We start from the raw sequence: 26,842 nt of genomic DNA on the forward strand, positions 1-26,842 counted from the left end.
AAACAAATACATAATTTATACACACACTTATTCATAGCAAAATAAGGAGGAAATACACATGGCAGTTACCGTCCTCATTTCTATAACTGGTTACGGGGTCATAGCTGGTCTTTGTAACTACCTTCTTCCACTACCCACTTTGTATTCCCTTTGCCCTCAACAAGTACCTCAGCTCGTGGGGTGATCCAAACGTTCATTCCCAAAGAATGTGGGCCATTAATAGTCCTGACTAGATTGAGTTGTAGTTTTCAATTGACCTTCGTCACAGGTTCTAGTAATGTTCATAGACCCTCTAAGGCATCTCCTGTACTCCAGACATAGTCTTCCTTACTTCCATTGTGGAATAGTAGTCCAACTTCCCTTGATAGTAAGGATCATTCACCCCAGCCAGTGTCGCAACTCCTTTTGCCTGTTGATTCAGAGGCCTGAGCAACCCAAAGTGGCTGGGTGGCAATCTTAATTTCCAGTTCAATGGAATCACTGTTTCGTGTCTTGGAGGAAGCATTATTCCCCCTGGAACTAAGACCTTTAGGCTAGCAGACCATAAAGTCATGCAAAGAGAAAGCAAAAATTTTGCTAGTGGGTCACTACGGATAGTAGTAAGTGGTGCCACTCCCATGTCTACCCCTTGATTTCTGGACCCGTGAATCCTGGCTATGGGAGAAACAGCACCATATATTGGATATTGATTCAGAGCGTTTCAGCCTTCTGGAGAACCTTGCCGCCCTAGCTTGCACTGTAACTGAGTCTTCGAAAGACCATTCCACCATGATATCAAGCCAGCTTCAGAATGGTGGGGAATATGGTAAGACCAGTGAATTCCATGAGCATGGTCCATTGCTGCACTTCTTTTGCTGTGAAGTGAGTCCCTTGATCAGAAACAGTGCTGTGTGGAATACCATGACAGTGCGTAAGGAACTTTGGCAGTTTGGGCAGAAATATTGCATGCAGGAAAAGCAATCCATATCCGTAGTAAGTGTCTTTTCCAATTAGAGTGAAACTCTGTCCCTTCTCTAATGTAAACAATCCACTGTAATCAACCTGCCACCAGTAGCTGGCTGATCACCCTGGGAATTGGTGCCATATTGGGCACTCAGTATTGGTCTCCACTGCTGGCAGATTGGGCACTCAGTGGTGGCTGAAGCCAGGTCAGCCTTGGTGAGTAGAAATCCATGTTGCTGAGTCCATGCGTAAGCTCCATCCCTGCCTCCATGGCCACCTTGCTCATGAGCCCACTGGGTGATGACAGGGGTGAATGGAGAGAGGCGGATTGGTATCCACGAAACAGATCAGCCTATCCATTGGACTATTAAAATCCTCCTCTGCTCAGGTCACCCTTTGGTGAGCATTCACATAGGACACAAATGTCTTCACATTTTTGCCCATTCAGAGAGGTCTGTCCACATCTCCTCATTCCCAAATATCTTTGTCAACCAGACTTCCTTGTCAGCAGCTTTCCAATCATGTTCCTTCCAAATCCCTGACCATCCAGCCAAACCATTGGCCACAGCCCATTAATTAGTATAAAATTGCGTGTTCCAAGCAAAATGAACAACTAGGTGCACTGCTCAAAGTTCTGCCCACCGGGAAGATTTGCTTGCACCTTTGCATATCATGCAAAACCGTCCGTAACCCAAGCCTGAGCCTCCTCTTCCTCTATCAGCTAAGGTAGGGGACTCCCCATGAGGCCACAGATGCCGGCTGGGAGACAGAAGGCGGTGTGGCAGGAGCGGGGACGTGGGCATTTGGGCCACTTCTTCACGTACATATTTGTGCCTTCAGCGCCTGCTCAGCCCAGTCTTGGGCATGTCACTTGCATTTGATGATGGAGCGTTGCTGTGCACTCCCAACTCTACGGCTTGATGGATCAGATAAATGGGCATCTCAGGTTGCGTGTAACTTGGGGGCCCATCGTTAAATGTTCAGTCTTTGCTAAGGCCACGTAGCAGACGAAGAGCTGTTTCTCACAAGGGGAGTCATTATCCTCAGAAGATGGCAGGGTTTCGCTCCAAAATCCTAAGGGCCTGTGCTTCAGTTCACCTCTAGGAGCTGCCAGAGTCTCCAGACAGCATCCCTGTCTGCCACTTCCAGCACCGCTGATCTGCTGGATCAGAGGAACCAAGTGGCAGAGCAGCTTGCACAGCAGTCTGGACCTGGTGCAGAACCTTCTCTTGTTCTGGACCCCACTCAACAGCAGCTTTTCGGGTCACTTGGTAAATGGGTCGGAGTAACACACCCAAATCAGGAATATGTTGCCTCTCAAATCCCAAGGCCCGCTGGGCACTGTGCCTCGGTAGGAGGCGCCAGCTGCAACAGCTTATCCGTCACCTTGGAAGAGATACCTTGATATGCCCTATACCACTGGACTCCTAGAAATCCACTAGAGGCCCCTGAATTTTAGATTTATTTCCCACCCTCTGACACACAAATGTCTTACCAATAAGTCTAGAGTAGTTGCTACTTCTTGCTCACCAGGTCCAATCAGCACAAAGTCATCAATGTAATGGACCAGCGTGATTATCTATGAAGAAGAAAGGCGACCAAGAGCATTGTGAACTGAACAATGACACAGGGCTGGAGAACGGATAACCCCTGAGGTAGGACAGTGAGGGTACATTGCTGGCCTTGCTAGCTGAAAGGAACTCTTTTTGGTGGGCCTTATGGACAGGGCTGGAGAAAAAAGGCATTTGCCAGCTCAATGGCTGCATTCCAGGTACCAGAGCTTGTATTAATTTGCTTAAGCAATGAAACCACAACTGGTACGGCAGCTGTAATTGGAGTCACCACCTGGTTAAATTTACAATAATGCACTGTCATTCTTCAAGAGCCGTCCATCTTCTGCACAGGCCAGGTAGGCGAGTTCAATGGGGATGTGGTGGGAATCACCAATCCTGCATCTTTCAAGTCCTTGCTGGTGGCACTAATCTCGGCAATCCCCCAGGAATGCGGTCTTGCTTTTTGATTTACTATTTTCCTAGGTAGAGGCAGTTCTAATGGCTTCCACTTGGCCTTTCCCACCAGAATTGCCCACACTCCACAGGTCAGGGAACCAATGTGGGGATTCTGCCAGCTGCCAGGTATCTCTGTTCCAATTATGCATTCTTGACCTGGGACGCTGACCACAGGATGGGGTCAGGGACCCACCGAATCCACTGTGAGATGGACCTGAGCTAAAACTCCATTAATTACTGGACCTCCATAAGCCCCTACTCTGGCTGATGGGCCACAGTAATGTTTTGGGTCTCCTGGAATTAGTGTCAATTCAGAACCAGTGACCAGTAGTCCCCGAAAGGTCTGATGATTTCCTTTCCCCAGTGTACAGTTACTCTGGTAAAAGGCCATGAGTCCCTTTGGGGAAGGCTGGGGGGAAGATTAACAGTACAAATTCTCAGGGTCCTTCCTCAAGGTGACCCACCATCCCCTTTATTCAAGAGGTTGTGGGTATATAAACTGGCTCAAGTGTGGGAATTGATTGAGGGACAGTTGATTGGGGGGAGGCAGGAAAGATGACAAAGGGACACAGTGGAACTTTGGAGGGCATTGGGTATGTCCATTATCTTGATTGTGGGGATGGTTTCACAGGTGTGTATATATATATATGTCAGAATTTATCAAGTTGTACACTTTATATGGTGAGTTTATTGTATAATACATCAATTTTACTTCAATAAAACTGCTAAATTTTTTTAGAATGTACCTTTTACAGGACATATTAGGAAGTAAATAATTTCCCACTATTACAGCATATTTAATTTTGAAGCTAAGTGATCAGAAATATTTCTTGTTAAAATCAAATTTAAATCATGCCTATTATTAAAATTCTAAACATGACTTTGCTTATTTTAAATGTGCTTTTTGACAGTTTGAAAATGCCTCAGAATTGTAGGAAAGCTTGCCCATAGTCTTGAGAATTCGGGTCCCCTTGCAGGGTCACACCTGTCATGGTGACAAATGAAAGGGCAGACTTAACCTGACAACATTAAATAGTGGCTCCCCTAATTCCCTCTTTCTGATTCCACATACACAAGCAATCTTCTTTTTACAGTTTTCCATTCCACCACAGGTCTGCCTGTAGAGAGACAGTATATTGCTGATCATAATGGCAGGAAAATTCTGAACCAAAAGATGTTCAAATTTAAATTGCTTTTATTGCCTTTAGATCAATTAGTTGGCATTCTGGTTTTAGCAAGAGAAAGAGAGCCTGAATCAGATTGTCTAAAATCTTAAAACTAGAGCAGATTTCTCAAGAATTTAAATAGGATTCTTTCCCTTTAATCAATTAATTATTCACGTTGTCATGTTGTTAATAATTTTGTTTAAAGCTTGGTGTTAACCTATGATTCCATGGTTTTTTTGTTTTGTTTTGTTTTCTTGAAATTTACTAACAGTGTAATAGCTGAATTATCCCACATTACTTTTGCCTTTCAAGATAATCATTCTGATTGTCTTTCCTGGTGTAAAATCTTTTATAGTCTGTTCTTTATAAAATATGCACCATTCAGATAAATGTATCATTACCTTGTCCCCAAATGTCTTAAATAGCCAGGACTTTTTCTGATCATTGAATTCTTCCATTCCTTAATTATTGTGATCTCCCCTGAACTCTGCATACTTTCTATAGAGTTTATTTGAGATGCATCAGAATAATATATTATCCAAGTAATCTGTTTGCCTTTTGTTTAGGTAGCCTAAAATCAGGACAAATATGTTTTCTCTGGTTATCAAATTTTAAAATATGATAAGAATTTAGGATGAGACGAGAACTTTCTCCATGGTGTAAGAATCCCTTTATCAGTGTCCCTGACGGTCCTCTCCTTTCTGTCTGAGTGCCATCAGTGAACAGATAACACTGTTGTGTAAGGTATTTTCAAGGAAGCCCCTTCCATCAGAATTTCTCCTCCCGTAAAACAAGCTGAAATTAGTTTCCTCTAACCTCTGCAAGTCAGTTCTGGTCCTGGTCCTGGTCCTGTCCTCTAAAGAACAGAGTAGTTCTGTGGTTTCTTCCAGACATTGCTTTAGGTGTCTGAAGATAGTTTTATCTAGGGTGAACCTTTCTAGTTCTCTTAACTGTTCATGTGAAATGATTTCTAGATTCGTCATTCCTCGGTACCATTCTGAACAAACATCACATTGTCAACATTATAGATTTGAGTGATAGCTCTTTAGCTTGTCTGTGAATCTGTTTCTTATTTTTATTTCATGTGTGTAGCATGTGCTTTTCGTACACGTATGTTGCCCACTAGCTTTTACTGCCTCTGTGTAGAGCCTCCTCTTTCAGGGTATGTGTTACTGCCACACAGGAAGGTGTCCCCTCCGCCACGGGTATTGCTAGCAGTTTTTCTGCCTCCCCTTCAAGAAGGAAGCTTTTTCTTGCCTGGGGCTGTGTAAACCAGGATAATTAGATTTACCCTCACCTGGGCATCAGGACGCAGAGGTTCTGATTGCAGCTCCTCCATCATCTCCGGCAGGGTTGTTTCTGTCTCACTTTCTCTGCCTTGGAAATTTACAAAATACTTGCCAAGAGATGTTTATTTGGTATTTCATTATCCATCAATAAAGTATACTTTACTAATGTGTTTCATAGTGCTATCCTAAGCATAATGTTGTATAAATTCAGGTCTAAGTGTTATAAGAATAATGGTTTAAACAGAGCTGTAGGTGTTGTTTAGGTAGGGGGTTGGCAAACTATGGCCTGCAGGCCAAATCCATTCTGCTGCCTGTTTGTGTGTAGCCTGTGAGCTAAGAATGGTTTTTACATTCTTAAGTGGTTGAAAAACTCAAAAGGTGAACAATATTTTGTGACGTGAAAATCAGATGAAATTTAAATTTCGGTGTCCATCAGTTAAGTTTTATTAGAACACAGAGTACTCATCCATTTACGTATCGTGTCTGGCTGCTTTCATGCTGCAGCAGCAGCATTGAATAGTTGCCCCAGAGACCATATAGCTTCCAAAGCCTGAAGAATGTATTGTCTGGCCTTGTATTAGTTACCCATTATCCATTGCTCAGTAACAAATGAGCTCAAAACTTAGTGGCCTAAGACAACATACATTTATTATCTCAGCATTTCTGTAGATCAGGAATCTGGGCACAGCTTAGCTAAGTCCTCCACTTCAAGGTCACTCACAGGCTGCAATCAAGGTGTTGGCTGGGCTTTCAGTATCTCAAGGATCAACTGGGAAAGGATCTGCTTCCAAGTGCATGTGGTTGTTGGCAGGATTCAGTTCCTCTGGGTTGTTGGACTGAGAGCCTCAGTTCCTTGCTGGCTGTTGGCTGAAGACCACCCTCACTTCCTTGCTGTGTGGGCCTTTCCAACATGGCAGCTTCTTCATCGAAGCATGCAAGCTGGGAAGGCAATAGAGAGAGTCTGCTAGGAAGATGGAATGTTTTGTAACCTAATCATGAAAGTGGCATTCTCTCATCTTTGCTGAATAATATTGGTTATAAGAAAGTCACTAGGTCCAGGCAACACGAGGCTGTGAATACAAGGAGACAGTGATCATGGGCATCTTAGAAATCTGCCTACCATGGGCCTTTTACAAAAAAGTTTGCCGACCCCTGGTTTAGGTAAGAATTTATTTGTCCTCACAACGAGTGTTTCTCTTTAAGTAATTATTTTAAAACATTGATTTTGTGTGATGTGCTAATTTAGTCTTCTAAATGCAAAATCAAAAAACAGTAATTCTGTTGTATTTTTCTGTTTTATCCATGTTAATTATTCAGTAACATATTGAATTAGCCCATTTGTATCATTTTACATTTTCTGTTTATTGATGTTTTGCTTTCAGAGTTACGTATAGAATAACAACAAGTATCATTATTTCTTAACGCTAAGAAGAGATCAAATTTATTTTTTTCCTTGGCTTTCTTATTCTTATGTCTTTATGATGAATTTTTTTTGTCAGCATATTTTATAAAGCCTTCTTAATTCCCCATATGCAATTTGTTTTTTTCTTTTCTTCTCTCTAGGTATTTTTGTATCCAATAGCAGTATCTATATTTCCCAGGTGTTTTTTGACTCGTTACCCCAAATCTATTAATGTTTGTCACAAGAGCTATTCCTCTACCTGTTATTTAACAGGATGCAATTACAGCAGCTTCAGACCGGAGTCCAGTGATGGGAGAGGAGCAGGGTGAAAATGACCCTTCGCTTGGCACCATAATCCTCAGCTTTCCATCTTCCCTCTTATCATCCTTCCGATCTTTTCACTCCTGCTTCCCTTGCATAACACGTGGGGGGGAGGGCCAAATGGTACTGAATTACTAATTTGCCGCTGAAGCACTCCCTGGGTGGGGAGAGGGTTTGGAGCCCTTCATAAAACATAGGGCTGATCCTTCCTGCCGTGGAGAGGGCCCCTCAGAGACGCCGTCAGAGTGGTTGCCATTTCCTGAGCTTCCCCGCCACCTCCTGCTTCGCTGCCACCTCTGATTTCCACCCCAGCCGGTTCTCCACTGCTCCCATCCACCTGGAGCCTCAAAGGTCAGCCTCACAGCTACTGGAAAAGGCCGTGGGAAGAAGAGTTAGCCCCTGCATTCACAAATCCGCCACTTATTTTGTTCTGTGGTGTGATCTGCTGTTCCTTACGTGCCGTGGTTCTGCAGGCCTCCCGGGAGGGCCCCATCCTTTTGGATGAGCATCTTGGCTCCGTACTCTGGCTCTTGCTTTCTGCCTGGGCTCCTTTCCATTTCAATCTCTTTGAAATTCCGTGTGTTCCACTCAGCTCTTGACCCCCAACACGGCCTTAGTTTGTCGTCACATGCAGCCACTTGGTCCGCAGGAACCCCCAAGGCTCTCTCCTAACCCTGTCATCTTGCCCTGTTAGGAAGGGCACTCTAACACAGATAATGGAGTGGGTGGAGAAGTACCGACTTGGAGAGCATCGTCTGGGGCACAGAAAAGAGTGTAGTAAGGAGGAGGGCCTGGGAAGAGGTCTGCCGCTAAAGCCCTGGTGAGTGAAATGGGATCCCAGCTTTAGCCTAAGCCGGGCCCACCTCTGAGATTAAGACGCGTTCAGGCACATCTGATAAGCCGGTCTAGTAGACCCATCAGTAATCTAACTGTGCGAGAGTCGAAGGGAGTGGAGCCCAGGCAGACCAGCTGGGTTCACAAAGGCCTTAGCCATTTAGCGAGGAAGGACAATTCTAGGTTTCATCTGTCACTTTTAGGGAGAAGATGCTATAAGTTGAAAAGAAAAGGAATTTAGCCCAAATCTTTACAGGATCACGCACACATCTTTGGTTCCTCTAACCTCATGAGAAACAGGTATTTTCTCCCTTCGGCTCCAGAAGCAGCAGCAGGAATGGGAGCCGTCGGGTGGCTTCTCAGGCAGTGGGGGTCGGAGGCCTTGTTGGGGAACTGGGTGAAAGACAAAACGAGATGCTTTAGGAGAGAGTGAAGAGGAGTACTCATAGCTCACAGAAGACATGCGCTGGGGACTCCCGGGAATTACTGGATGAGACTTTGAGTGGAGTCGCACGTTCCGCAAAAGCCAGCAAGGGTACCAGCCATAGAATCTCATCTCATTATTCTTAATCACCCAGTGGATGTGGCCTCAGGAAGCACAGGTTAGGTGGATCTGGATCGAGAAAGAGCTCAGTGGCATGCAGAGGGAAGTGACCGCATGGGACCGTCCTCTGTGGGCAGCCAGTCTCATGGCTCAGAGAAGGGGCGCTCCTGTGGAGTAGCCAGGCTGAGGGCCCCCCTGTGTGCCAGCCTCTGTGCCCAGAGTCACCCACGTCATGGCCTTGAATCCTTACAATGCTGAAAATGAGGTAGCAGCATGTGCTGTCCTACAGACAAGGAAGCTAAGCTTCAGTTACCTGAAGACTCAGAGCTCCAGGGAGGTGGGGCTGGGGTCAAGTGCAGAGTGACTGAAAAGTTGCTTCATGCTCTTTCCTGGGTAACACTTGGTTCCGTGTGGCTGTTTGCTGGTGAGGCAGATGCTCATTTCAGGTAAAGGATTGGGAAGGACTGGTCCAGAGACAACAGAGGGATTGATTTCATTAATCACTTGAGTATTTGTTGAGTGATTTTTAACTCCTAGGAGGAAGACAAATAGAAGCACACAGTTCTTGCCCTAAGAAAACTTACATACTGTTTGGGAAGATATGGAATAAATAGATGACAATTCATCATAAGAGGGAGAGTTGACAAATGTTTGAGTGGTAAGATGAATGCTGTGGAAGTACGGAGGCGGAACAGTCCCTTGGGTGTCGGAGGTGGCACAGTCCCTTGGGGCTTGAGAGCATCAGGGACGCCCTCCTGATGGAGAGACAGCATGGGCTGGGCTGAGAGCGCCGATGAGGTTTGCAAAGGCGGAGGGCAGAAGGAAATGCCTTTCAGACGGTGGGGAAACACGCACAGGGGCCTGCAGACTCCCTGCAGTCCTCTCCGGTCTGGGCAGTGCTCTCAGCAGGTCCGTGATCTTGTAAATGAAGTTCATTTTAGCATTCCTATTCTTAAAAGTAATGTTCACTATAGTTTAAAGCGTGCGTAGGAGGAAAACAGCAGTAATAACACCCAGAGATGAACACTGCTACTATTTCCCGTTAGTCTTCTTCACCTGAATAATGTTGTGCTCATACTAGAAGTTAACTTCATATTTTGCAGTTTTTATGTAAATTTATAAGCATTCTCTAATTACAAACTCTTCATAAACATACTTTTGTAATGGCTGTGTAGTATACCACTGAGTACATAACACCATGATATGCTTTACTATCCCCCTTGTGTTGCACAAAAATCAAGAGTCAGTAGTTCAGTGAAAAATCGTTCTAACTCAGGCAGGCACGTATGTGATTCTGTGATTTGGGGACCACTGGGGAACCAGGAAGTGAGAGTCCACAATGAAATGGGGAAGATTGTGAACTTATAAATGGAGGACAAATAGAAATAATCAACTCATCTTTTGCTATCTGCAAAAAAGTGAAAAAGTTATCTGCAGGCATCTATGGAAACTGAGGAGGAAAGCTCCTCATATAGTAAATGGAGAACAATTAGACATGTATTGATTTTGTAAATATTTGTTGAGGACTTGCTCTAGGCTGAAGCAGTGTTCTAGGCCCCAGGGAATAAAGCAGTGAACAAGACTGCTTTTTTTTTAAAAAAAAAAATAAAGAATCCCTACTCCCACTGAGCTTATATTTTAGTTGGGAGAGATAAATAATAGACAAATAAATACATAATAGTCTATAAATTCCGTGAAGAAAAATGAAGGAAAAGGTTAAAGAGTGGGGGAAACGGCAATTTTGTAGGATGTAGGTGATGTGGGTGGGTGATGTGGAGGGATGAGGTGAGCATAAACCACTGTCCTAAAGGTCACTGATAACTTTTTATTGGGACAGTTCTTTGTTGTTATGTTTTAGTGAACATACCAAACACATGTGCCAAGTTTCATAGGTTCACTCTTTCCGCCACATTTTATTATGAAAAGTTGCAAATATTTGTTACGGTGGACACCTACATACTCACTGCCGTGATTCTACCGTGAATATTTTACCATCCTTGCTTATTTTGTATCTACCTACCTCTCTCTCCGTCATAGGTTTAATTTTAATCTTGATGTCCTCACCCTTTACTCCATAAATTCTTAAGCTAATCAGTTGTGCATTTCTTTTACCACAGGGGTTTTCAGAAACTTCCATCCATGAATAGGAAGACATTTTATATTCATTTATATATTATTATAGATTTTAATTTTATTTCATTTTGCATTTTACATGTAATTCCTCAATCCATTCAGAGTTTATTTGGGCTTACGGTATAAGGCAAGGGTCTTGCCTTGTTTGTTTCTTTCCCACATAGCTGGTTTACCCAACACATTTGTCAAACAATGCGGTCTTTCCTATGTTGGCTGGTCACTTTTTAAAAACAACTTTTTAAAAAGTTTTTGTATATGCCTGGTTATTTTTCAAGTTGTCTCTTCTATTCACTTGATATGGCTGTTAATTTATTTTACTACCACTTCACTTTCACAGTTTTGTTTTATAATACATTTTACTATGTAGTTAGGCAAATTCTCCCCAGTTATTTTCTTTTTCAAAATTTTCTAAGCTGTGTTATCACTAATTCTTGCAAATAAATATTAATATTATCCAGGTTCTAAAATATCTGGTTGAAATTTTAATTCATATGTATATTTCTTGCTTTTTTTTTGAAAGGAATCTTTCCTCATCTGTAAGACAGGGATAATAATAGCTTTTTGATAGGATTTTTGTATGGATTGAATGATAATATACACGTGAAGTGTTCAACGTGATATGTTAATTCAGAGCTTGTTCTGATTTTACAGAGGGCTCTAAGATTCATTTGGAAGCAAGAAAAAATAGCTCTGGGTTATTACCAGTTCAGAAATCAAGCACATTGGAAGAGGTAAAGTGGCAGCAACACCCAAGAAATGTCTCCCAGCCCTTGTTGCAAGATGCCCTGGTATTGTTACAAGTGGGCATCCCACAGAAACCCTCCACCTGCACCCGCATTTCTCAGCGCCCACCCTGCACAGCCACGGTGGGCTGGCCCTCAGACTGACATTCATACTCACAGGGCACAATAGGCTGGAATCTGGCACCAGTTTTACTTAGCTTTCTGGAAGGATACAGGTCAGGAAGCATAGTGTATCGGCATGACAACATCAAACACATCTCATCAGAGGTCCTTCCAACCACCTAGGCCTGACTTCCCAGACCAGAAGGGACACGCTCAGCCATTAGTGATGGGACCTAGTGGGCGGGCATGGACCACCCAGCAGAGGAAACTCAGAGCAGGAACTCTGTCTTCTAACTCCCACGAACACAGCTTCCAAGCCCCCACAAGGACACCCTTGGGAATAAGAGAGAACACACAGAGGCTCGTGAATATGTTTTAAATAGTCCTGGACAAGACGACCTCCAGGACCTACGTGCCTGTTCACACCTGTCTGGCCAGGCGCGGTTCACTTCTCAGGGGTAACTTCAGAATGACCGCACACCTGACGCTTCACATCCATCTTGCCCCGGTGCGTTTCAAGGAAACAGTATAAGAAGAAGGTAAATCCGGGATCATCTTCCCGTGGAGGAAAGGGTTGAGCCTACTGTCTCCTTACCACCCCATCCCCAGTTTCTGGTCCTCTTCCTGGGCTTCAGAGCCTCTCCACATCGCTAAGGAAACCCTGTCTCACTCTGCTTATATGACAACAGCAGTGGCCCTTCCGTGAGTCTCCAGCGAGGCTCCTGCTGTCACTCCTCTACGTCGGGTGGGTGTTGAGCATGCTCTGTGCGGGTCTGCTCCTGCTGCTCTGGCCCTATTATTCTCACTCAGGAAAGGGGAGGGTTTGGGGCCATCGCTGTTTGTTCTGCGTGTTCCCTCATCAGCACTGTTTTCAGCAGGAATTCCTGTAGATTTCTACTCAGTTTCTTCCCGATCTGATCCCTGCCTCACCCGAATCTGAACCTCTCGTTCCCTTGTATGTGGACCTGACGCACACCTCGGTGGCACACCGAAGCTGTTGTTTGTGTGCCCAGACTACTGCCCTGACATGTGCACGGGGTCTCCTGTGCCTGCTTCCAGTCTGGGCATTTCGGTGGGGCCGTGCCCCTCTTCAGGTGCTCATGGCTCTCTCGCTGGCTCTCCTTCTCCACGAACCCACCGCAGTCAATAAGACTGACCATTTCTTCCCCCAGTGCTTGGTACGGAGCAGACTGCCAGTAAACGTCGCTGACTTAGGTGTTAAGAGTAACAGTACAGAGTCGGTACCCTCAGATGAAGTCAGCCAAAGTGCTTCTTTCTACACATGGTTCAGCAGCAGTGAATCTAGAGCCTGGTCCTTTTACACAAGAAACCCTTGCCTGCAGAAAGGACATTAAAGATGGAGAAATGGAACAGGCTATGCTTGCTTTTCCCTGAGAAACAGGGCGCCCGCACCTTATGTCAGGAGAGGATTCTCTCTAATGCTGCAACCCTGACGGGCAGTGAGCCATGGGAAAACACTAAAGAATCAGAAAGAAAAGAGGGTTCTGCTGCTTTTTTTTTTTTTTTTTTTTTTTTTTTTGCTTGTTCTTTCAGCATTTTCTTAGGTTCCCAGGATGGAGTGCTAGAAGTAGAATTCGCTTTGAAATGAACAACACTGCTGGAATGTTCAGTCAGAAGTTACCATCCCACCTTCATTTCCCTGATGCTCAGTGCTCCTTGCTCCAGGCTGTCTGTTTTCTTTGTGGTTGCCTTAAATGAGGGAGCAGGACAGCGAGTAGCTCATATTGATCAAGCGTTTGCTGCGTTTCAGGGGCGGTGCCAAGCACTGTACATCACGTCTTCGCTCATTTAAGAGGCATAATACCCATTTTAGGCAGGTACTGCGGTTGAGAAAGCGGTTGAGGAAACTGTGGTACAGAGGCATTAATTAACTATTTTAAGGTCACACAGCCAATAAGCAGCAGAGCCAGTGCTTGAACTTGATCCCAAAAGGCTCCAATTCCTGTTCTTAACTGCACTGTACTATCTCTTATTAATTTGTTATCTATTTTTTGTCCCACAACAGTTATTACTATTTTCATGCACAACAGGGGACTTTTTGCAAACCAAATAATTGAGAAACTGTTTATCTCCATGTGTACTATGTTAAGCTTCTTAATTTCCATCAGCCCCTTCCATTATTTCTTTCTCATTAAACTATTGCTCTGGCTTTTAAGAGGGGCAAAGGTACATTTGGATTGGATCAATTTCATCTGTGACCTTAGAATAATTTAAAATATTTCATCAAGAAACCTGATCATCTTAATTTTTTTACTTTCTGTAATAAATAGTAGCGTTTACTCCATCTTTGGGCACCACTTGCCTTCTAAGGCTTGCCAGTCTGTTTTAGCGTCACAGATAAATAAGCAGATGCTTTCATCCCATGAAGAGCCCCCAGCTCTGGTGTCAAGAGTTGAGCCACATCCAACGGGTTCTGACTCTCCCTTTCTGGGGCTTCCTTCCCTCTCCATTCCCGCTGGCGCCTTATGTTCACTGGCACACAGGGCAAGAGAAGCTAGGCAGGTAGAGTTGGGATTTCTTTTGTCCTTCCAAATCTGAGTGCTGAATTCTCTTCCCTGAGTTTATTAAAGTTGTTTCCATTGTAAAAGTTTTACTCATAGAGTCTAGTCCATAGATAGGAGATCTAATCCAACCCCAAGCCTTTTTTTTTTCTAATTAAATATTTGGGATGTTAGTTTCCCATGAGGATTGACTTATACTGGAAAATGATCAATGCTTTTTGTTTCTGCTTAAGTTTGAGAAATTTGATTTCATGGTATCTCATATTTTTATCTCCGTTTTTCACATATAGTTCGATTTCAGAGTGTGTTGCGCCATACTTGTTTTCTGTGAAGAATACGGTCACTATAACTTCATCCTATGGTTGTTTTAACAGCAAGTTTTGTCTGCCTACAGGAGAATATTAAAAAGCGAGCCTCCGTATCCCCAAGAAATGAGTGCTGTAGCCAAAGACCTAATTCAGCGTCTCTTAATGAAAGAGCCCAAGAAAAGACTGGGATGTGGTCCACGTGATGCAGATGAAATCAAAGAACATCTCTTTTTTCAGGTGAAACGTATTGAACAGATGGTCTTATATGCCCTGCTGTTTTCCGGGTACTTGGCATTCTTGGTGAAATGAGTGAACTTGGGCTGTTTCGGAGTCATTTTCTCCCAATTTTTAAATGACAGGGATCCTTTAAGAAGAATCAGAATTCTACTTGTAGGGACCTAAATGGTCTTTTTCTCCCTATATGAAGGGAGAGAGGGGAGGATTATAATAACATTTGATTTTCTACATACTTATTGGTTAGAGTTTCTGAGTATTGATTTCCATTTGTGATCTCAAGAATTAGGCATATAGACTAAGGAGACTTTTATTATATTTTTTACTTCTCAGTTCACGAGCTATTACTGCCACTGTGTTATACTTTTTAGATAGTGATTTCATCTCTTCTTTTCCCAGAAGAAATCTTAGAAAATTCAAAATCAGCCTCTTTCTCAGTTACGTATTATAATATATAGAGAATTATTCATTTATTTTCTTTGTACTTGAAACAGTGCTTTTCTTATTCTGCAAAAGCCTAATAAGACCATTCTGCAGAGCACCAACACGTCTGCTCAACCTAGTACGCTAAGTGTTCTCCAAAAAATTACCAAAATTTTAGATAACTTGAAAAAAAAGTTAAATAGACTGAGTTGGCTAGTTATTTCATTCTAAATGGTCAACCTGGGATACCATGACCTCGATTTCTAAAACTCTGAGCTTATGACTTTTAAATAATTTCATCGTATCAACAAGCATGACCTAAATATTTATGCTCAAAAGGGACCATCAAGGTTTTATTTTTACTTTGCAGGCTGAGCTTTTACATTATTATCACCAAAATTAATGAAAATATCACACCAAAACAAAGAAAAAAACTCTACTGTAGAGTAAGCTTTCATGTTGTTATTTATTGTGTTTTTAATATAGAAAAACAAATAGTGATTGAGAATAAGAATTCTCTCTCTGTACTTACATACTCAAAAAAGGGCACATTGGGCTTCCCTGGTGGCGCAGTGGTTGAGAATCTGCCTGCCAATGCAGGGGACACGGGTTCGAGCCCTGGTCTGGGAAGATCCCACATGCCGCGGAGCGACTAGGCCCGTGAGCCACAATTGCTGAGCCTGTGCGTCTGGAGCCTGTGCTCCGCAACAAGAGAGGCCGCGATAGTGAGAGGCCCGCGCACCACGATGAAGAGTGGCCCCCGCTTGCCACAACTAGAGAAAGCCCTCGCACAGAAACGAAGACCCAACACAGCCATAAATAAATAAATAAATAAAATTTAAAAAAAATAAAAGGGGCACATTTATTTCAGTCTGTTGGTGTGACCATTTAGAAAATCATTACTGTACATCTTACAGAAGTTCAGTAACATAGTGAGAAGTATCTTTAGAATAAAATTAATTTCTCAGCATGTGCATTTCATAGATTAATATGGCTTGGAAAGGTTAACATTTGAACAAACTATTTCATATACCTTGTTCAGAAGTTCGGCTAAAAATTAACAATAAGGTAAAATTCAAGAAGGTACTCAAGCAAAATACCCCAAATCATATTTTCGTAGGATCTTTTTCTCCACGGTTCCCTGTACTTGTGAATATTGCAAAATAGCTTTCATATTAGAGAAGTTTCTCCTTTCTATAGCTTAGAATAGTAATTTTAGGTTATTTAATTGCCTTGACTTTTTAAATGACAGGGACACTTCAGGAAAGACCAAAATTCTACTTGTAAAGACCCAAATGGGGTGGAGGTGGAGAGGATTGTAAGAGCATTCAATTTTCTCCATACTAAACGTTCTCCTGCTAACAGTATATTTCTTTAAATTACCCCTTTACTCTAGAAGTTTCTCTTAATGTATGTACAAGAGCCAAGCACAAATCATACGCTTGTAATCATATGCTTGTAATGTAATCATACGCTAGGAAAGAACACGAACTAGAAAGTCAAGAGACTGACCCTCCCAAATGTTTAAGTGAAAAGGTTAGTTCTAATTTCCGGGCTTCGATTTCCATCTGGATCAAATAAAGAGGATGAACTAAATGATCTCTAAAACCCATTTTAACTGAAAACTTTGAAGGTTTGTAATTTAATGATTTTACCTCCATTGCCTCCACAAGAGGGCATAATAAAAACATTTTATGTTAGTTGATTATACTTACTGAACGTCACCAACCAAGAAGTGCAAGTTTCACATTTTACCATCTCTGAAATCAGTATGCAGCTTACAGTGGACAACATTTTACTATTCTAATTGGTAATGCTTTTTCTTTCTTAATGGTACATAAAATAAGTGTGTATCTTACTATCAAGGATGACATCTTAGATTATAAGAGAAATATATTAATAGGGTATCTGTGGGATTCAATTCAGTAAGTATTATCTGAGGTTGTTTTTTGTGGCAGAAGGAGAATAAAGAAAACGGAACAGAGGGTTGAATTTGAATAATATAAGACATGGCAGTTTATCAGACAGTGACTGACATGGGTAGAAAGGGGGCCTGGATTATCCCATGGGGGAGAGAAGAGTCAGTGTTGAATAGCTTGAATACAGTTGAATGAGAAAAGAATGGTTGCATCAGTTCATACTATCACAGTATCATTTAGATTTATAGACATAAACCAATGCATGAATTAGAGTGAGTTTGTTTATTTTCTAATTTGTCCAGATGGCCAGGAGGAAAAGCAAGTACAGAAGGAAAGCTAGTTAACATTGCCTCTAAAAAATAGGGATGTTCCTTTAGAGTTAATATTCACATCCATTTTAAAGCCCTTTATTATAGTTTAGTTTAGGTTTGGTTTGGTTTTGGTTTGGCTTAATGCCTGTCTCACGGGACTCATGACAAAATAATTTTTGTTATCCTTAAGGGTGAACTAGGGTGTCCTGGTGCCCCCCAGTGGCCAGCACGAGATTCCACAGTGGTGGAGAAAGTCTCATCTCAGTCACAGCTTTAGTGAGCTGTAAGCTGTGGTCAAAAAATGTGCTCCTGCTTGTAAAAAATATTTTTTAAAATCATTGGTTTGAAATATGTGCTTCTCGCGCTTCCCTGGTGGCGCAGTGATTAAGAATCCGCCTGCCAGTGCAGGGGACACGGGTTCGAGCCCTCGTCCGGGAAGATGCCACATGCCGCAGAGTAACTAAGCCCGTGAGCCGCAACTACTGAGCCTGCGCTCTAGAGCCCGTGAGCTACAACTACTGAAGCCCACGAGCCACAACTACTGAGCCTGCGTGTCACAACTACTGAAGCCCGCACGCCTAGAGCCTGTGCTCCGCAACAAGAGAAGCCACCACAATGAGAAGCCCGTGCACCACAACAAAGAGTAGTCCCCACTCGCTGCAACTAGAGAAAGCCCACACACAGCAACGAAGACCCAATGCAGCCAAAAATAAATAAATAAAATAAATATTAAAAAAAAAATAAATATGTGCTTCTCTCTGTTGTTCAATTAAAATCATTATCTTTGTTATTTTTCAAAAATATATTTCAACTTTGTTGATTTCTACTTTGTACCAATTTTCTTCCTCTGTTTTAGAAAATAAATTGGGATGATTTAGCTGCCAAAAAAGTGCCCGCGCCCTTTAAGCCAGTCATCCGAGATGAATTAGATGTGAGTAACTTTGCAGAAGAGTTCACAGAAATGGACCCCACCTACTCTCCCGCAGCACTGCCCCAGAGCTCCGAGAGGCTGTTTCAGGTAATCTCCAAGAGCCCACACGTGTTTGTTGGCCATGTATGCTTTGAAAGAAAAGATTAATTTTCCCATGTGAAAGCTTTTTGGCATCTTGAAAAACAGGACTGTCTAATCTCTTCAAAATTATTAAATACAGAGATATTGCAAATAAATATGTGTTGAATTTACACCTGAAATTTTACTTCTGTTCAAGCTCTTTCATAGAAAATATGATACTACTTTACTTTTAATCATACAAAATATTCCGTAATTCATAAACAGTGTTATCTGATTCTTTATCTTCAGTGACTAATCAGAACTGTTTCTCAACTCGTAAAAAAGATTTAGAAAGGATTTTACACTTAGGAAAGGATCTTTTCTCAGACTTAAGATAAAATATTCTATTAAATGGCATCATAGCTTCACTTCTTTGACTCCCATTAGCATCCCAGTAGTTTGGTTTAATCTGGCTGTCCAGACACTGTCTCTGGACATAGGTGACACTAGTGGCTAGCACTTGGCTGGGACAAAGCAGACGTTGAAAAACATGTTCCTCGAATTAGTGAATGTTCTAGCTTAAGCAGATTAATCATCCATCATTATACAGATGGTCCCCAATTTACGATGGTTCAACTTAGGATTTTTTGACTTTATGGTGGTGCAAAAGTGATACGCATTCCACGGAAACCATACTTAGAGCTTTGATCTTTCCCGGGATGGTGATGTGCAGTATGATCCTCTCACGATGCTGGGCAGCAGCAGTGAGCCCCGGCTCCCAGTCAGCCACTCGATCACGAGGGTAAATAGCTGATGTACTTACAACCAATCGGAACCCAAACAACCATTGTTTTTCACTTTCAGTACAGTAGTCAGTAAATGACATGAGATAGCCAACACTTTATTATTAAATAGGCTTTGTGTTAGATGATCTTACTCATCTGTAGGCTAATGTAAGTGTTCTGAGCACGTTTAAGGTAGGCCAGGCTAAGCTGTGACGTCTGGTAGGTTAGGTGTGTTAAATGCATTTTCAACTTAGGATATTTTCAATTTATGGTGGGTCTATCAGGATGTAACTCCATTGTAAGTCAAGGAAGATCTGTACCACTTTTGGTTCAGCACATCATTCTGCCGTTTGATTTGACTCCTTTTCTAAAACTCAATTTTAAATTTAACCTAAGGAAATATAATGAGTCAAGTAATTGCTGAATTAGAAACTGACTGGAATGAAACTTGCTATTTATCTAGTTTGAAAACCAGTAGCATTTGGACCACTTTTTAGTTCCTTAACTGTACCTTTTTTGAGAAGTTAGTTGTGTTTGTTTATAAGCAAACTTTTATCAGCAATGCAAAAGAATTATATCTGTGAGTCAGATACTGGGGGTGGGATAGGAAGGAAGTATTTTTCTGCCTTTAATTTTGAATCGGTTTAGTTCTACCAGAAGATGGCATGATCTCCTTCTGAAAAGCATTATTCTATTGATTTGAAATAACCTTGCATTTTAGATTCATCTTAACAAATATTTGAGCTTTTTATTTTATTTTATTTTATTTTATTTTATTTTATTTTTTTGGCCTCGCCATGTGGCTTGTGGGATCTTAGTTCCCCGATGAGGGATCGAACCCACGCCCTCAGCGGTGAAAGCACGGAGTCAAAGAAGAAAAAAATGATTACAATCTAGTCTGTGCTAAACTGGAAAATTGCAAATCCTTATTTTTTTACCTTTCTTTTTTTTTTAGGGCTATTCCTTTGTTGCTCCTTCTATTCTCTTCAAGCGTAATGCAGCCGTCATAGACCCTCTTCAGTTTCACATGGGAGTCGATCGTCCCAGAGTGACGAATGTGGCAAGGAGTGCAATGATGAAGGTGTAGCCATGTGGTTAATTAAATGATATATTCATGGTTTAAATACCAACACTAATTGACTTTCTCAAGTCAAGTAAATTTAATAGACTTTCCATTTGACTAAAACGTAGTTTTAAAAAATGAATAAATGGAAATAGTAAGATTTGCCCTAGAGAATTATTAACATCCATTTGAATGAGCTCCTTTCTTACGATAGAAAGTAACATATTTTAAATAAGTGATATACATGATAGAAATGAGCTAATGATGAATTTTTAGAGATTATAAATGTATTCCACTCCTATTTATTAACATTAATAATGTTCTGTTACTCAACAATTTTATCATCCCTGTGTATTACTAATATTTTCTTAAGTGAAATGATGTTGGTTTCTTGTCAGGACTCTCCATTCTATCAACACTATGACCTAGATCTGAAGGACAAACCACTGGGAGAAGGAAGTTTTTCAATCTGTCGAAAGTGCATACACAAAAAAAGTAACCAAGCATTTGCAGTCAAAATAATCAGCAAAAGGTATCACATTTCCAGCAGTCTCTCTTATGTATTCGTCCTAGTCAATGGATTCTATAAATTAAGATTTTTATTTAAAAGGAAAATAATGGTATATTATAAGGTTTTTAACCAAGGTTTTAGCCATTCAGCTCATTGGTTGATCCATTATACTTCTAGCTCTGAGAAAGTAATCCATTTTAGACATAAATCATAGTATGATATGCTTTTGAGGTTATTATGAGAAGACTTTCTTGTGGCGGTGTTATTTAATCAGACTTGCTTAGTGAGTTCAGCAGCTTTTGCCATTCCTATTAGTTGTATATTTGAAATATTTTGTTCTGCAATTATTTAGTGACCTATAGGTAGTTTGAGAGCCAGCTAGTTGTTTTGGTAACTGATTATTACCTCCATGATTGTATATTCTTATTACCAAATTGTCAGGCAAGTAGAGCATCCATTTCTTCATGTGATTAGCTCTTTCCTGACTCAGAAATGATCATTTTTCTCAAGAATAATGCTTTACTTGTTCTGGTGGGTGTATGACTCACTACTTTCAGGGAAGCATCATTCTGATATTTTGACACTTACATTCTGAATACACTGTAAATAAAAACAAAATTAGGATTGGGGCAATGCTTCCAAAAACTTGGTGAAGAGGGATGAAGAGACTAACTGTTGCATCTTGCAGGTTGGAAGCCAATACTCAGAAAGAAATAACAGCTCTGAAACTCTGTGAAGGACACCCCAATATCGTGAAATTACATGAAGTTTTTCATGATCAGGTAGTCCACTTTTTTTTCTGTGGATACTAATTCATATACAAGGTTCTACTTTTCATCAGTTGTGTTGGTGCTGGGTCAAAGTCAGGGATATGGGACATGACCGAGCCACGTGAGAGGGTGAGAAGCCACTCCACACACACTGTCACCCACCCCCAAATCAATGCTTCCTCTCACTTCTGCTTCTCTCACTCAGTAGTGGTCATGTAGGACCTGGAAGGAGGACGGGGGGCTAAAGCCCAGCTCATTGTGCTTATTTGCAGTTCAGCTACCACCACGCAAAGCTTCATCTCCGCGTACCTCTCAGTACTCAGTCATTTTCGGCCTTCAACTTAATCCTTTGACTTCAAGAGTAGAACTTAGCCTAAAGCCTCATTAGTGCAAACTAAAGAGCAAATCGGAAGCAGAGGGCAAAGATACTCTCTTTCCATCTTTTTTTTTTTAAGAGTATTAGTCATTTTTAAATTTTTATTTATTTCTTTCTTTATTTTTGGCTGTGTTGGGTCTTCGTTTCTGTGCAAGGGCTTTCTCCAGTTGCGGCAAGCGGGGGCCACTCTTCATTGCGGCGTGCGGGCCTCTCACTGTCGTGGCCTCTCTTGTTGCGGAGCACAGGCTCCAGACGCGCAGGCTCAGTAACTGTGGCTCACGGACCCAGTTGCTCCGCGGCGTGTGGGATCTTCCCAGACCAGGGCTCGAACCCGTGTCCCCTGCATTGGCAGGCAGATTCTCAACCACTGCGCCACCAGGGAAGCCCTCTTTGCATCTTCTTATTCCAGGTGACAGATTCTGCTCAGGCCACAGGCCAGGTCACGCTACCCGCCTTCTACCCCAGGTCCCACTTTCCAGCAGTACCCTCACACAGGGTTATATAACTTTGGAGACAGGAGGAACACTGTTTTGTCAAGTCCATGTCTCCTTCCCTGCAGAAATCTCTCCATTACAGTCATCTTTCCTCCTGGGACTGGGCGGGATGGCACAGTCTTACGCAAGACAGCATGCTACGCACAAGAGCTAAAACCAGTCCTGGATGTGGTTGGCCCTAACTTTACCAAAGAAGAAACTGAGGTTCAGAGGGGTCATGAGTGTTTTCCCACAGGAAAAAAAAAGGGGGGAGGGCATCATGAGACTCGTCCAACCAAGGTCACACAGCAGGTCAGTGAAAATCTAGTAGGAAAACTTGGTTTCCGGTTCTGGGCTCTCTCCAGTGTGGTACCGTGACATCCACGTCCTAGGAGAGCTGTGGCCCAGTTCTCTACCACATTGAACTTTCCCAGAGTGCCGTGGCCAAGAATGACACATGGTGGTGAAACCAGGCGGCAGCAGCAGGAGCTTCATAACTAGAATAACTGCTGCTATTTATTTTCACACACGTTACGTGGTACAGGTACCGTAGCGCTCATTCTACATGTATCATCAAGCTCCCAGAAATTAAGTAACCGGGTCTCCCAGTTTGTAAGTGGTACTGCTGGCATCTGAACCCGTGCAGTCCAACCTCAGAACAAGCACTTAATTACTTTGTTCTAGTGCCTTAGAGGAGGCAGACGCAAAGCCTGGTTTTCACATCAGGTGAGTGAGCACCCAAAAAGGACATCATCTGCTTGCATCCTTGGTGCTTATAGTCAGGAAAGGAAGCTCTTTGAAGCAAGGGCTCGGGGGAACTGTTCTCCCTGCTCCTCTGCGGCCTCCACCTCACCGGGCCACTCAACTACAGCGCAGGTAGAGTCCCCTGCCCACTGGGGGTGCTTACGAGGAGCCTAGGCAGTCTCCTGTTGAAGGCGAGCCACACGTGCATCAAGGGCTTGGTGGATGACCTTCGACACACCCCTCGGTTTTGCAGCTGTGCCCCTAGCTACTTCCCCCGAAAGACTTTCCATCTCTGACCGTCAGGCCACTGTCAGATCTCAGGAACTACATCCCTAATATTTTATTTATGTGACAAATTAACTTTATTATTTGCTATTTTTATATTCAAGAGTTACTAGAATAGAAACCATCTCATGATGTAATCCTATGTATACCAGTATAAATATATTATCATTCTAATATACAGTTGTTGATAGTTTGGGTTGTTTTTTCCATGATGGTGACACAGTTGCCTAGATCATGCCCGAATCCACCATAGTCCTCTTTTCAACTGATGGGTGAAATTGATTGAGGGTGTGTCTCCAGCCTTTGACTGTACAGCAGTGTAGTTTGTGTAGCATGATTTGTGCTTTACTACTCTATTAGTTTCCTATTGCTGCTGTTACAAATTACCATAAACCTAAAACAATAGAGGTATTATCTTACAGTCTGGAGGTCAGATATTCAAAATCAGCCACACTGCTGTAAAGTCAAGGTGTCAGCAGGACTGGTTCCTTCTGGAGGTTCTAAGGGACATTTTATTTACTTGTCTTTTTTAGCTCTGGAGACTGCCCACATTCTTGACTTGTGACCCTTCCATGTTTCATTCCAGTCTTTTGTTTCCATAGTCCCATCTCATACTGTTGACTCTGGTGGATAATTAAGATACCCTTCCCATCTCAAGATCCTTAATCACTTCTGAAAAACCCCTTTACCGTATAAGGTAACATCCATAGGTTCTGGGGATTAGGATATGGACATCTTCGGAAGGCCGTTATTCAAGCTACTCTATATACATTTTTTCACTGTTACCTACATTTTATTGGTAAGGGTGCTAAATTTCATAGAGGTAAAGTAACATCCCCAAGGTCATAAGTAAGTAGCAGAACTGGCATTCAGATGCAGGTTTGACTCTAAAACCTATCTCTTAAACCACTATAGGTCTTGCCCCTCATTTTTTTAAAGCTTGCTGGCATATACTTGTAGCAGACCTTTAGATCTGATCTTAATTTGTCTGATGTAGAAACTCAAATTAGCATGGTCTCTAATAGCCTGGGAGCAATTCTCTTAATAAAAGGGTTATTCACCTTCTAGAATTTGCCCATTATGTGCAGGATAATGTATTTATAATCATCTTTTTAATGAAGCAATTTTCCTGGACTTTGCTAATTCAAAGGAAAGCATACTTTGTTTTGTTTGTTGAGTAACATTGGTGCTATAAGGCATAGCACTTGAATCTGAATATTGATTTGTATCTTTTTTAAACCATTTGTGTTCATTGGAGAGCTGATGTAATTCCCTTGCTTTCCAGTAGCTCCTACATTATTTTCTTTATGGGAATGTATGCAAAACATAGTAAATACATGACTTTTAATACTATTTAATTAAGATAATGCCTTGGGATCAAAAGCAATTATTTAAAAAAAAAAAGCCCGAAGTGAGTTATGGGTATTTGGCATGGGAATTAACAGGAACACTGAAACTAATCTGTTGAGCCCTAACAGAAGATTTAAAGTGACATCATCCAACCGTGCCTTTTTTAAAAGGTAAATTTGCCATTAAATGTGTGTGTCAGGCCTCCTGGGGGTAGTTGCCCATATTCTATCAGTAATCTATATTATTTAAAGCAGCCAATTTCACATTATTATCTGTACTAGGTTACACTTTAAGAAGAAAGATATGTACACTTGATAGAGAGGGTTGGAATGGAATTCAAATGAAGAATTAGTCAAGGAAAGGATATACAAAGATTTCACTGCAGTACTTGAAATTTTCCATTACTGAAATAGAACTCTAAAAAAGCCACATTATCCTTCAACTCTTTCCTCTAAAATACAAGGATCACCGTTGACTATTTTAACAAGGGACTATTTAAATTTATCGGTTATAGTTCATAGTCAGGAAATGTTTTATACGTTGATAAGCTTCTCCTCCTCTTCATTAAGGCCCTCCACATTATTATTCTTTCTTTTCTAGCTTCACACATTTCTAGTGATGGAACTTCTGAACGGGGGAGAGCTATTTGAACGCATTAAGAGAAAGAAACACTTCAGTGAGACAGAAGCCAGCTACATCATGCGGAAGCTTGTTTCAGCTGTAAGCCATATGCATGATGTTGGAGTGGTACATAGAGATTTGAAACCTGAGGTATAAAATTACATGCTTTCTCATATAATGCAATATAGCATCATTATTAAATATCCCCCAGATACGTGTGGGCTTTTTTGGGGGGGGGTTGTTTTGGTTTTTTATTTTCAGGGCTGTCTGCTAAATAGATACTTGCAAATATCACGTTTCTTGCATTTTTTTTTCTTTTCTATTTCAGTCTAAAATAAATTTGTCTTTTCGTTCTTTCTTTTTTTTTTTTTTTTTTGCCAGCTGATCATCTTGAGGTTATATTTGTAAGTGTGAGAGCCTTTTATGGAAGAAATACTTTATGCAACAATTGTGGACTAAAAATAGCAATGGAAATTTTTGTCGCAGAAAATAATGCCCCTCCTATATGTATACCATTTTAGAGGGGTTTTAACCGTGTATTTTGAAAGCTTATCTTTCACTTTTGTAATCAAATTGATTAGCTCATGAATAGCAACGTATGTTGTTCTGTTCTAAATTTTTAAATATAAAGCATTGTCTTTGTTTAATGAGTTATGCCATCCTTACATGTGCTTTTCTTTGCTCATGTACTATAATATTTATAGAACTGTGTAGCAATGTAGAAGTAGCAGCTTTTTATATATTTCTTCTTTCAAAAGGTTAAGAAAGAAGGTTCTAACTCTAGAATGATCCCTTTTTAGTATCAAAAATATGAAAATTCCTCCCTTTTAGAAAATCATCAAAAGAATAATGAAAATTGAAAAACAAAACCCAATAATTTATAAAAGAATAACAATGAATCATCCTCTACCCTATACAAAATTATATATATTTACTATCTAAAATAGAATTTCAATTTTAACTACCATATGATTATAATGCATTTTTAAGTATATTTAAAATAATAATTTGGTGTTTATTTTTGTATTAGATTACAAAAGAATATTTCTCAAAAAGCACCATTTTTGCCTTTAAGTACCTTGGATTATTGGTAGGAAGAGGATGTTTTTAAAATGGAATTCTGTGCCTTCGGATATAATTGACTGAGTCCCAAAGTATTTAAGCCTCTATGTACTTTCTATTACTGTTATTCATATTACTCATAATTAATCAAAAGTGAATTGTGTTTTATGAACTTGCAACTATGATAGCTACCCCTCTGCTTCCTTCATCACAATTCTCACTCTCCCACACAACGCCCACTAAAAATATGGTGCTCTGTACATTGGAGATTAGCTGTCTATTTTTAAATGTGAAAGCATACCACTTAAATGTTTTTTTTGATAGACAAGGAACAAGCATGTAATTTTTTTAATTGAAAAGATCTGTTCCATGACTGTCTAGAATTCATTTTCACATGTTTTATTCTTTGATAACTGGCCATCTGTCACCTCATGAGTCTCAAATGATGCAACTGTCCTCTCCAGCGGAATTGAAATTTGCCTTCCTATTTTACTGAGTAAAAAGATACTCACATAGCTTAATTCTTATCTGTCATAAAGCTTTTCTTTCAAATAGTCACTTGAAAAGAAGAATTGTCTGATTATTAAGGACATTCTACTACCATTATAG

The 26,842-nt window shown here is 41.2% G+C and overlaps 1 protein-coding gene across 3 annotated transcripts in view; it reads left to right on the plus strand.

Moving 5' to 3' along the window:
• The window catches only part of RPS6KA5 (ribosomal protein S6 kinase A5), a 183,614-nt gene that overhangs the window by 144,903 nt on the left and 11,869 nt on the right, over positions 1–26,842 (plus strand). For all 3 annotated transcript variants that reach the window (XM_082451268.1, XM_082451269.1, XM_082451270.1), the window contains 6 exons: positions 14,402–14,552; positions 18,059–18,220; positions 19,934–20,059; positions 20,440–20,573; positions 21,241–21,334; positions 25,151–25,321. In XM_082451268.1, coding sequence (XP_082307394.1) covers positions 14,402–14,552; positions 18,059–18,220; positions 19,934–20,059; positions 20,440–20,573; positions 21,241–21,334; positions 25,151–25,321 — 838 coding nt within the window. The remainder of the gene's footprint in view (positions 1–14,401; positions 14,553–18,058; positions 18,221–19,933; positions 20,060–20,439; positions 20,574–21,240; positions 21,335–25,150; positions 25,322–26,842) is intronic.

Source organism: Balaenoptera physalus (genome assembly GCF_965194825.1).
Source record: "Balaenoptera physalus genome assembly, chromosome: 2".
Classification (NCBI taxonomy): domain Eukaryota; kingdom Metazoa; phylum Chordata; class Mammalia; order Artiodactyla; family Balaenopteridae; genus Balaenoptera; species Balaenoptera physalus.